Below are 12,343 nucleotides of genomic sequence, written 5' to 3' on the forward strand. Positions count from 1 at the left end.
GAGAAAGCAGGCAGCCAAACAATGTAAGAGTGGAGCATTGCACAACTTTAAATGAGTATGTTCCCTAATTGATCAGCAACGTAACAATGAAACAATGTTAAGCGGGACGACTTTAAGTGAGGAGTTACTGTATTTCTAAACTGCCCCTGCTAAGGCGCTTTGGATGATGTGCAATGACGTAAGTAAAGTACAACAATTTCTTAATCTTGTTAAAATTCAAATAAACCAATGAACCAAGGACAATACAGAAGGGGAAAGTTGGAGGGACATCATAATGAGGCTAAAATGCAAGTTTGAAATAAAGTCCTAAGGTGTTTCAAAAATAGGAAGAGATGAACTGAGTCAGATGGCAAAGAGGTGAGTGAATTCCATACTTTAGGGCCCATCACAGAAAAGGCATAATTGCCTGCGAATTCTAAGACATAATTAGTCTTGGAAGGATAAGATTTTTGTCAGTAAATGTCAATAAATGTTGATTTCCCCATACATACAAAACAATGAAAAATATTTCCATAGATGATGAAAATTTACAGATAGGAAAAGAAAAATGCTGCATGAGAACTTTTTAGAGTCAAAATCCAGTTATTTAGATTTCAGAATTAGGCTTGTTACAAATGGACTAGCAAATAAATAGTAAAAACATATATGTTTTGTTGATTTAAGGATATTTACTTTGTATATTTTGACATGATGTTGACAATTTGTTTTAACATTGATAATGCTTTAACTTTTTGAATCTCATCATCTACTCTCATTAAATAACTGACAGCCCCCCCCCATAACTTTCTGCAACTGTGAACATTTAAATCGATAAAAATCTTTTTAAAAAGCTTAAAAAATGAATTATGCCACGCTTAAACAAAATAGTTGGAGTCCTAAAAGGTGGATGGTGTCAGAGTTTTGACGATGATCTGAGACTCAAAGAGGAGGTCCTGAGTGTAGCCAAAAGGCAACACTACTTACGACTGAAATAAATAACCAACCAACAAGTTTATAACCTGTCTACTATTGCATAGCAGCCAATGTAAAGAATACAAGGGAGGGTGTTGATTTTCTTTAACCAGTGAATAAATGTGCTAATGGATAAAAACTTTCATGTTCACATGAGTATGTCTGTTATTACTATTATTAATGTGTTTATTATTTATATAGTGCTGTAAATATATCTGTCTCTTTACAAACAATGAAGCACATGCCCTGTCCAGGAGTGTTTACAATCTAAGATAGACAAGACACAGGACAACAGTTTAGGTAAGAGAGGGTCAGGAGAGATTATAATTGGTAAGGAAAATGAAGTACCTGAGTGCTGTTGCAGGGTTATCCTAGGATAAATTAAAGTGAAACCTGTGCATACTTTGCTACTGAAAACATTATACCACATCTGGCATATGGCTTTCGATGGGATGAATGTGTGAAAAGTGTCTTCAAGATTTTTAATCTTATTACCTCCAGATGAGTGGTCTCAACAAGTTGGGCTATGAAGGAGAAGAGTAGTCTCATCTAAATTACTTCTGCCCAACAACAAGATTTCTGTTTTATCAGAGTTAAGGACTAAGCAGTTTTATATATCCATCTGGTAATTACGTGACAGAAAAATAACTTGCTGAGTCTACAGAGCAAGACATACGTAATTATATATCCACATTCTGATACAATTGTATCCTGCATTTAGAGGCTATTTCACCAAGAGAGCTCATGTATACTGAAAAATGTGGAAGATATGTGGTATACATCAGGGATGTTTCCTATCAAATCAGACATGACCGTTTTCCATCACTATTAAATATGACTCCTGGGTAGTTTTAGAACACATCAGCAAAGTTTTAGTCGCCAAACAGCCTACTTTCAGTCATATCAAAATTGCTGAGAGGTCTAGCATGCCCATCTGACCCTGCTCTAAAACCAGCAGAATATTCTCAATCATGGTTTCACTCCAGAAAAAGAATGGACCAATCTACCCAGGTTGTCGTTAATTTTAAGTTTGCCTATAAACCTGAATAGCAGTTTTCTCAATAGCTAAAATGGAGAAATTAGATTGGCCGGTTGACAGTCACTCCAGCATCAGATGGTACCTTCTTGAGGAGGGGGTGGGCCTCCATGTGTTTGAGGGTGACCAGCACGCATAATTAAGCATGTTGTTGATAATGGTACCATATACACACTATTTGCTATAGCCAGCCAGGTTGAATGATGGTCATAGTTCTCAATGGTGAGTCTTAATGAGCCCAGAAGACCACAGGTATCCCCAGCTTCCCAACATGTACACAGGAAGAAACAGTGCAATCAGAGAGTACAGAAAGACCAGCCTGAAGCCAGTCCTGTCTACAAACATCATAGCATACTTGACTGTAGGAACCACAAACTAGACACAAGAGTTCATGGTGTGTCTGTCTCTGAGGATAAGGAACATTTTTGTGCTGTCTTATCTTTTATGTATACCCCATAAATTCCTTGTACAGGAAATAATCTGACTTCAGGATGCTTCCCTGCCATCATCTCTAATCTCTGCCCCAGCTGCTTCAGCTCCCACAGATGGAACCATGGTGGTCTCTGAGCACAAGAGGCAACCAAGTTTATATAAGTAAAGCAGTCTAAAGCTGCTTAACACAGATGGTAATAGCAGTGGCTGAGCTGATTGATTTCTTCCAACACTCCTGAAAGGGAAAGTTGAGCATTTCTTTACACCAGTTAGCAGGAGACAATCTGTCAGTCTGAGGGGCCATGGAGGAATGAAAATACTCTGGTGTGGCATAGCTCCTGCACTGAAACGTGAGGTGGTAATGCAGTTCAGCAAGATGACTGAATACCCAAAATAGACAAGATCCAAAGACAGGTATATGGCTGTCCTTATGGGAATGCACTTATATTTCTGTCCAAAAATCTGTTTTCTAAACATTAATAAGCACCCCTGTGAAATAGGAAATGTCCATATTTTATTGATGGGGAACATGAGACACAGAAATGCTAAGTGACTTGCCAAAGGTTTTGCAGCAAGCCAGTGAAAGAGACAAGAAGAGAACTTGGGTCTCTTGACTCCCAGTTGCCTGCTATAATTACCAGTCCATGGAGAAGAAAAGCTAAGGCAAAGCAGGATAAATTGATCTTGTGACCCATGTTCCATTGCAGTGACATTATAAGAGAGAGAATAACTGATGTAGACTTGATCATTATGATGTGTGATTCATGCTGGTGTGACAGCTTGACTTTTGAATGTTGTGCCATTTTTGATGCATCACATTCTGATTGGCTTGTGTTTCAATTAATTGAGCTATAAAATATCATTTTAGGGGGAGAGAATGGTGTATGCAAATCAGGTTTTGGAGTGATGCTGGCAGGAGATTTTTTTTACTACATCTGATGGACTGGTCAGCAGTCAAGCTACAGTATATTCTAATGGGTATAGTAAACCAATTTGTGCCAACAAAAATTCGATTCAGCTGTGTAGGAGATAAAATTGTGCAATTTGCTACTGCCCTGCAAGATCAGTATCTATCTGTACAATTTCTGGAGTATTGGCAAGGCTGTACATAGTGACTAGGAAGAGGAAGAAATTTTAATATAACTTTTTACAGAAACTTTTTTCTTTAAGTAAGAATGGGCATCAGCAGACTCCAGAGAGAGTACTTTGTAGACCTTTGTATTTAGAAAGCTGTCCATGGAACCTTTTAATCTAAAGGTGTACATGGGAAGGAAAAAGTGAGGGGAGGGAGGGTTGCTGTTGTCTGACAATGGTGAAGATGACCTCTAACAAACCATATATGTGGTGTAAATAAGCAGTTAGCACTTAACATGTGGAGTATCTCTTTTATTAACCAGCCTGCCTATTTGATGTGTTTGTAATTATTCTTCTTCGAGTGCTTGCTCATATCGATTCCAATTAGGTGTGCGCGCGCTGCGTGCACGATCGTCGGAGAATTTTCTACCCTAGCAACACCCGGTGGGTCGGCTGTGGAGCCCCCTGGAGTGGCGCCTTCATGGCGCTGGATATATACCCCAGCCAACCTAGCGCCCCCTCAGTTCCTTCTTACCGCCCCTGACGGTCGTTGAAACTGTGGAGCGCGGCATAGCTGTTCTCCACTCTCCCTAGCTTATCCTGTTATCGCTGTAGATAGTTGTAGTTATAGTTGTTGTATAGTGTTAGATAGTTATTCATTTTAGTTTTTAATAGTTGTAAATAGTTAGCGGGGGTAAAGGGGGTTGTTCTCCCCCCTTTTCCCCCCGGCGCATAGCCGGGCTCATGCCCAAGGCTCCTGGCTTTAAGCCGTGCGCATCCTGCGCTAAGCCTATGCCTACGAGTGATCCGCACGACTCGTGTCTGAAGTGTTTCAGAGAGTCCCATCAGACAGATAAGTGTAAGATCTGTAAGGCCTTCAGACCGAGAACCAAAAAGGAGCGGGACTTTAGGCTTAGGCAGCTCCTCATGGAGGCGGCACTTAGCCCGGATCCTCCCTCGGCGCGCCCAGCCCCGGCACCGAGCGCCTCGGTGCGCAGCACCCCTGCGGCACCGACCGGTACTGCACCGCTGGCGGAATCGGACAAGGCCTCACGGCACCGGCCTCCTTCGGCACCGCACCCGCCACAGGGGCCTTGGCGCCGGTCCCTGTCTCCGGGACACAAGAAGTCCCGCAAGGCGCAGGAGACTGCTGTCCTGAAGACGCCGGCTCCCCCGGTGCCGGGGGTAGAGCCGCGTCCGCCTTTGGACCGCCAGAAGCAAGTGCCTGCTACACCGTCGACTCCGGCACCGCGGCCGTTGAGTCCGGTGCGGACTGAATCACCACCTCGGTCGGCGGTGGAGCCTTGTCTTCCTTCCACCCCAGAGACCTTCGCGACGGCGAGAGACCTTATTGCTCTCACGGAGCCGGCACTGCCCCAACCTCCGGCACCGTCGGCTCCTCGCGCAGTGCAATCCAGGGGCAAGCCTGCCCTGGTGCGCCCGCCGTCTCCGGACGTGGACTCACGGCACCGCTCCAGGTCTCGGAGCAGGTCCCGACGCCGCTCGCAGTCCCGGCGCCGACTATCGCCTCGGCACCGGTCGTACTCGCGGCCAAGATCATCTTCGCGGCACCGCTCTACGTCTCGGCACCGTCACGATCATCGGTACCGATCGGACTCCAGACGTAGTTCTCGGCACCGGTACGAGCGCCGCTCGAGTTCGAGGGGCCGCTCCCAGTACCAGGTCTACTCACGGTCGTCGTCGTCTAGGTCAAGATCCGGATCTCGGCACCGACATAGCCACCGGCACCGATCCCGATCCCGGTACCGCTCACCGGCACCGCACAGGGACCAATCACCTCAGGACCGGCACCGATCGGCACCGTATCATCTTGAGCCGGTTTCGACGCGTTCCGCACCGCCTTGGCCCTCAAGATCAGCATCTCGCTCCTCTGATGGGGCCTCGAGATCGGCATACCCTCCTCAGGGTCAGGCTGCTGCGGCTGACTTGGGCCACTGGCAGGAGGCGGCGGAGGACCCTACACAGGGACCTACGCACTGGTCGTTCTGGACCCCGTGGGCGTATCACCAGGCGCAGGGGGCTCCACCATCAGCCTCTCGCTCGGCACGCTCTGAGCCCAGGGTCCCGGAGGCCACCATCTCCCGCCCTCCCCCAGGGGGCATGGAGGCTCCCGTGCCTACACCACCTGAGGCCCTGGACCCAGGGGCAGGCGATGCTCCGCTTCAGGGACTCCTGGAGCAGGACCCGCCATTAGACCCCTTGCCACCTGAGGCATCCTCCTCATCTTCCCCAGATGAGGCGGTGGCGGGCACAACCGCCACAGGCCCGCCCCCGATAGATCTTCGTGCCCACCAGGACCTATTACATAGGGTGGCGCGTAATATGGATCTCCAGGCGGAGGAGATAGTAGAGGTGCAGGACCCGGTGGTGAGCATCCTCTCGGCTGATGCCCCATCCAGGGTGGCATTACCTCTGATTCGGACGATTCAGGCTAATGCCACTACAATATGGCAAACTCCTGCCTCTATTCCACCCACAGCCAGAGGGGTGGAAAGGAAGTACTTTGTCCCTTCCAAGGACTATGAGTACCTATATACTCATCCCCAACCGTGTTCACTAGTGGTGTCATCGGTGAACGCAAGGGAGCGTCACGGCCAGCAGGCTGCAGCGCCCAAATCGAAGGACGCTAAGCGCTTCGATTTGTTTGGGCGTAAGGTGTATTCAGCGGGAGGGCTACAACTCAGAGCGGCTAACCAGCAGGCGCTCTTGAGCCGCTACAACTTTAATTCATGGAGCTCTATGGGGAAATTTAAAGAGCTGGTTCCCCAGGACTCAAGGGAAGAGTTCGGGGCCTTAGTGGAGGAAGGTAAGAAGGTGGCACGGACCTCCTTACAGGCCTCCTTGGACATAGCGGACTCGGCCACGAGGACGCTGGCCTCAGGTATAGCCATGCGGCGAGTCTCCTGGCTCCAGGTCTCGGGCTTGCCTCCGGAACTGCAGCAGACCCTGCAGGATTTACCCTTTGAGGGCCACGGGCTGTTCTCAGAGAAGACGGACTCTTGGCTGCAGAGCCTCAAGGACTCGAACGATCATGCGCTCCCTGGGGATGCATGTCCCAGGGCCCCAGCGCAGACCCTTTAGGCCCCAGCCTCAAAGGTTCTACCCTCCCCCGCCTCGTCAGAGACAGGACTTCGCCAGAAGGCGGGGCCGAGGTGGTAGGCGAAGGTCGACCGGCCCTCAACCCGGTCAGAACCAGGGGCCGCCTAGGCCACCTTCAGGCCCTAGGCAGAACTTTTGAAGGTGCGGTCGAGGACGGCGCCCCAGCCACTACCCAGGATCCAGCTCCCTCCTTTCGGGATCGCCTCTCCCGTTTCCACCGTGCTTGGTCCCTTATAACCTCGGACTGTTGGGTCCTTCGCACGGTGGAGAGGGGAATACGCTCTCCAGCTTTCTGCTGGGAAGTAGAAAGCCCTCTACACGGACCACTTACTTAGCCAAGTGGAAACGGTTCTCCTGTTGGTGCGAGCAGCGAGCCACGTCCCCCTTGCAGGCGCCTATTCCTCTCATACTTGAATATCTCCTATCCCTAAAACAGCAGGGCTTGGCGATATCTTCGATCAGGGTTCACCTCGCCGCTATTTCGGCGTTCCACCCAGGAGAATTCGCTTCCTCGGTCTTCTCTAACCCGATGGTCGTTAGATTCCTCAAGGGCTTAGACCGACTGTACCCACAGCAACGCCAGCCGGTTCCGACGTGGGATCTCAACCTGGTTCTCTCCAAGCTCACAGGGCCTCCGTTCGAGCCATTGGCTACCTGTTCACTCCTGTACCTATCCTGGAAGACAGCCTTCCTTGTAGCCATCACCTCAGCACGGCGCGTTTCTGAACTCAGGGTGCTTATGTCCGAGCCCCCATACACTGTTTTCCATAAGGACAAGGTGCAGCTTCGCCCCCACCCTGCCTTTCTTCCCAAGGTAGTCTCACCTTTTCACGTGAACCAGGATATATTTCTCCCGGTCTTCCATCCTAAGCCGCACGCTACTCGCCAAGACCAGCGTTTGCATTCTTTGGACGTACGCAGGGCCCTGGCTTTCTATATTGACCGTACAAAGCCGTTTAGGAAGACGATACAACTCTTCGTTGCAGTGGCCGACTGGATGAAAGGCTCACCGGTCTCCTCACAGTGCCTGTCCTCTTGGATCACGTCCTGTATTCGTCCTTGCTACGACCTGGCCGGTGTCCCGACTCCGCGCCTCACCGCTCACTCCACGAGGGCCCAGGCCTCCTCAACTGCCTTCCTGGCTCAAGTCCCGATCCAGGACATTTGTAGAGCTGCAGTTTGGTCGTCAGTCCACACATTCGCCGCTCACTATGCTCTGGTGCAGCAATCCAGTGACGATGCTGCATTCGGGTCAGCGGTTTTGCACACAGCAATGTCTCACTCCGACCCCACCACCTAGGTAAGGCTTGGGAGTCACCTAATTGGAATCTATATGAGCAAGCACTCGAAGAAGAAAAGACGGTTACTCACCGTTGTAACTGTTCTTCGAGATGTGTTGCTCATATCCATTCCAAACCCACCCCCTTTCCCCACTGTCGGAGTAGCCGGCAAGAAGGAACTGAGGGGGCGCTGGGTCGGCTGGGGTATATATCCAGCGCCATGAAGGTGCCACTCCAGGGGGCTCCACAGCCGACCCACCGGGTGTTGCTAGGGTAGAAAATTCTCCGACGATCGTGCACGCGGCGCGCGCACACCTAATTGGAATGGATATGAGCAACACATCTCGAAGAACAACAGTTACAATGGTGAGTAACCGTCTTTTCTCGGTATGTTCCATTATTTATACCATTTTTTAGCTTTGGATTGGTGTTTGTTCAGCAGCAGGAACTATATAAACTGGAAATTAATGAGGCACTTTATGTTGAATCATGGATGGATGGATAAGCATGTAACATTCCAGATGAGAATGGTTTGCTAATATAAACAAGAGTTCTGAAATATCTAGATTCTGTGGAATGACAGGTTCAGCTCAGTTCTTTGCTCTTATGAACTAAATAATACATTGAATTCCCTGTAGTTTATTGCATGCAGGGAGACTGTCAGAGGAAACATTCAAATCAATGTCTCGTCTGTTCTGCCTGGACACTTAAGCTCTCCTGGCATTTGGTTAGTAGGCTGCCCCAGTGTCATTGGCCAAAACCTGTCAACACTCCCCTATCCCATCCCACTGTCATGTGATGTGCTATATGCCATCTGCCTTACTCCACCTCAGGGGTTATATTTCATTGGTGTGCATGTGTATAGATGAAGTGCTTTGGGATCCTTCAGGATGAAAGGCATTATATGAATGTAAAATATTCTTGATAAACAGTCAGTTTACTGATAGCTTTTTTTCTTCAGCTGGATCACCCCTCCCTCCCCCATTGAGTGTTGTGGATGGGGTGCAGAAAGTGTGGTGCTGTTGTTTTTTCATCGTTTTGAGGCTTTCATCTTTCTTGGAGGGGATTTTGCAGTTAGTGTTCTGGCACAGCTGTTGTGGGAGCCCTGCTGCAGCCTGTGCATGTAATTTGAACTACATAGTTCTTTTTGAGTGTCTTAAATGGAATATTCTCTTTAGCTTAAACTTTTATATATTGTTGAGCACAGTATTTCTGCTCAGAAAATTCAATATTTCCAGTTCATTTTTTTTGCTTTAGAATTTATGCTGCCCTGTCATTTGAGTATTGTCTCTAATTTCAGTTCCCTTAATATAGACCCATTACTTTGCGTCTTTAGAGCCTTGTAATTTCCACCCCAGATTCCAGGTTGTTGGTGGTTGGTGTCTCTCTCAGTGGAGGAAAGGATCTTAAGATAAAGAAAAGGCACAGGGAGGAGATTGAGGAGAGGTAAAACTGTTTGAAGAAGATAGTAGTAATTAAACCGAACAAAACAAACTTGTAGAGGAGGAAGTTCATGTTCTCCCTGGATTTTCTTTCTTGGCATTCAGTGGCTTGGGAGCAGGAACAGTGGATGGGATGTGAGACAAGGTTGAAGACTGGTAAAATTGATGGAAGTGAAAGGGAGTGTAGGACTAGAGAGCAGCTGTGAGAATGAAGTCAAAAGAATTAACAATGGAATTGAGTAAAGGAAGGGGTTTGGAGCTGTAATGAAAAGATACTTGGGAGAGTTTTCATATGGGATTTGAGAGTTTCCTTATGGGATTTATGAAATCCTGCTCTTGGACCTGCCTCATGCAGCAATGCCTCATATATACTAGGAAACAAGTTTTTCTGCTGTGGTGTACCTCTACAGCAGGGATTGGCAAACTTTGGCACGCGGCTCGCCAGGGTAACCACCCTGGTGGGCCAGGCCGGTTTGTTTACCTTGCATCCCCAGGTTCGGCCGATCGTAGCTCCCACTGGCTGCGGGAAGCTGTGCGGGCCGAGGAATATGCTGGCCGCTACTTCCCGCAGCCCCCATTGGCCTGGAGCGGCGAGCCACGGCCAGTGGGAGCCGCGATCGGCTGAACCTGCGGATGCAGCAGATAAACAAACTGGCCCAGCCCGCCAGGGTGCTTACCCTGGCGAGCCGCATGCCAAAGGTTGCCGATCCCTGCTCTACAGGGTGCTACCAACGGTGGAAGCTATTTAGACAGCTGTTCAGGATTAGGTGAAATGGTGGGTAAGCTGCCTGATGATGGAAGCAGTGCAGAAGAATGCTTCATTGTCCTAGTGTAAATGCCTTGCCTAGAGGGGTCGGTGGGGTGGGAGGGGAAGGAGGAGGGACTGTAATTCACCTCTGATGCAGCTCCATCAATGGTAGCAACAGTGGAAGTTCTAGTGTAGACAGCATGTAGGTATTTTTAACACTATGTTGTTCAACCTGTCTCAGAGCAGGATCTGATGACAAGGTAATAACACCTGAACCCTATCTACATTAAAACATCCACTGTTGCTATCATTGGTAGAGCTGTACTTGTTGACTCCATTGATGAATTTTGGACAATGTCGAAGCAGCCTAAGTGATGTCATTGTGTGTAGCAATTTTTTGGTATTCTGTACATGATGCTGAGATGTTTGGGAGCTAGCATGTCTTTTGGATTCTGCTTTTCTCCTCCCTCATGGTAAGGAAATTATGGTGTGTAGACCCTTGTAGTGCCAGAAATTAATTTAAATCAAGGACCATGATGTTTCCCCATTACAGTATGTTGAAATATTGATGGGATTTTTTGGTTGTATGTTGCACTGAGAGCCTTGGCAAGGGGAGGGGGACATTTAAAATATGATACTTCTATCCCATTGAAGGTAATACTTGTCTACATTGCTTTCTGCCAGCTCAGTAGTTATCTATATTGAATATGAATTGTAATCTGTTTTGCAGCATTCTTCTGTTCATGGTTGACTGTTTGTTTTTAACTATACCAAGACAACCATACAAATAAACTGCTTGCTTCGTGCTTAGGGGGCAGATAAACAAATGGCCTATCTGAAAATCCAGTGGTAGATGAGTTGCTAGTAACCATGTCATGGTTGCTCATGTAGAATCACTGTATGTCTTTCTCTTTCTCCCTCTCTCTCTCTTTCAGGATGCTCTTTAAAGAAAGCCGAAGTGTTCACAATCATCTCACTTCTGCTCCGTGAGTACAAAGCTGGCACCTGCTGGTATCCCTTCCTTGTGCTTCAGTTGTCTGGGTAGCTGTGGCGAGCCTTGTGTGTTGCTCTGTTCCTTAGGTGTTCAGACAGATTCTGGCTTATTTTCACTGCTTTTACCTCCTGCTTTTTGTTTTTGTTTTTGCTTGAGGAGCTTTAGAATACACCAGGATTTTTTCTTTTAATGATTTAACTCTCTGACCTACCACTTTGGTGTTCTTGAGGCACTGTGGTTTGCGTAATTCAAGCGTGAAGTGGTTAAAAAGCTGAAACAGATATTAATACTGGTATAAAGCCTTTCATCCAAGGATTTCAAAGTGATTTATAAATCCTAAACTTCGCACCACCTTTGGCAAATAGGAATTGTAGCATGTGGGTATTTCTTTCACTCTTTCTCTCTCCGCTCCACTCCACAAAAACACATCTACTAAGATATCCACTCTGATTTGAATGAAAATCTACCTTCCCTAGCCCTCAAACACTGCTGCTCTTGTCTGTGAGGAGTTATTGTAGTTCAGACAGAACTGGAATAGTCATTTGTAACTTTGAGCACCAAGCAAATTGTAACTCCTGTAATAACCACAAAAAAAAACCCCAACAATTCTGTGTTAATCTTACAAATAGTAACAGACTAATGGTCCATCAAGTATAGTATCCTGTTTCAGAGAAGTGCATAAAAACAGTACAGTGCACTAAACTATTTAATACTTTTGAGGAAATGGAAGGGCAAAGGTATGTGTGTGGAGGAGGATGCAGGTAGGAGTATGGTACTCCTCAGACTTTGCAGCTGAGGATTATTAGCCCTTATTGTTGTTGTTCGAGCTGGTATAACGGCAGGTACTATTCATATTCATTTAAATGTTTAACTTTTTTGCATCTTACTAAACTGGTTGCCTCAATAATATCACAGAGTTCCAAAAGTTAATTATCGACATTTTGCCATTTTATTAGCTAATCACACAGAAATTCAGTCTTTATTGCTCTTTTGTCCTTTTTAATATTTATTTTTCCTTTATGATTTGATAACAAAATATAGATGTGAAAACATTCAGGACACCCAGATGCCATAGGTTGTTCTCAAATCTAATAGCAGGGGTATGAGGCACTTTTATCTATGTAATAAGATTTCATGGTTGACTCAGACATTAGGCTTCAAAGTGACAATATGAAGTGACGGAAACCGCTACAAGCATGTTTGAGAGTTCTTTTTATTCAGAATATCACCAGGTTCGATCATCATTAGGATTTGCAGTCTATTACC

General features: G+C 47.0%; 1 protein-coding gene across 1 annotated transcript in view; it reads left to right on the forward strand.

Annotated features, from left to right (window-relative positions):
• Positions 1-12,343, forward strand: part of UBN2 (ubinuclein 2) — a 102,412-nt gene that overhangs the window by 57,745 nt on the left and 32,324 nt on the right. The window contains exon 12 of the mRNA XM_065415717.1: positions 11,019-11,069. Coding sequence (XP_065271789.1) covers positions 11,019-11,069 — 51 coding nt within the window. The remainder of the gene's footprint in view (positions 1-11,018; positions 11,070-12,343) is intronic.

This window comes from Emys orbicularis, chromosome 1, assembly GCF_028017835.1.
Source record: "Emys orbicularis isolate rEmyOrb1 chromosome 1, rEmyOrb1.hap1, whole genome shotgun sequence".
NCBI classification, from domain to species: domain Eukaryota; kingdom Metazoa; phylum Chordata; order Testudines; family Emydidae; genus Emys; species Emys orbicularis.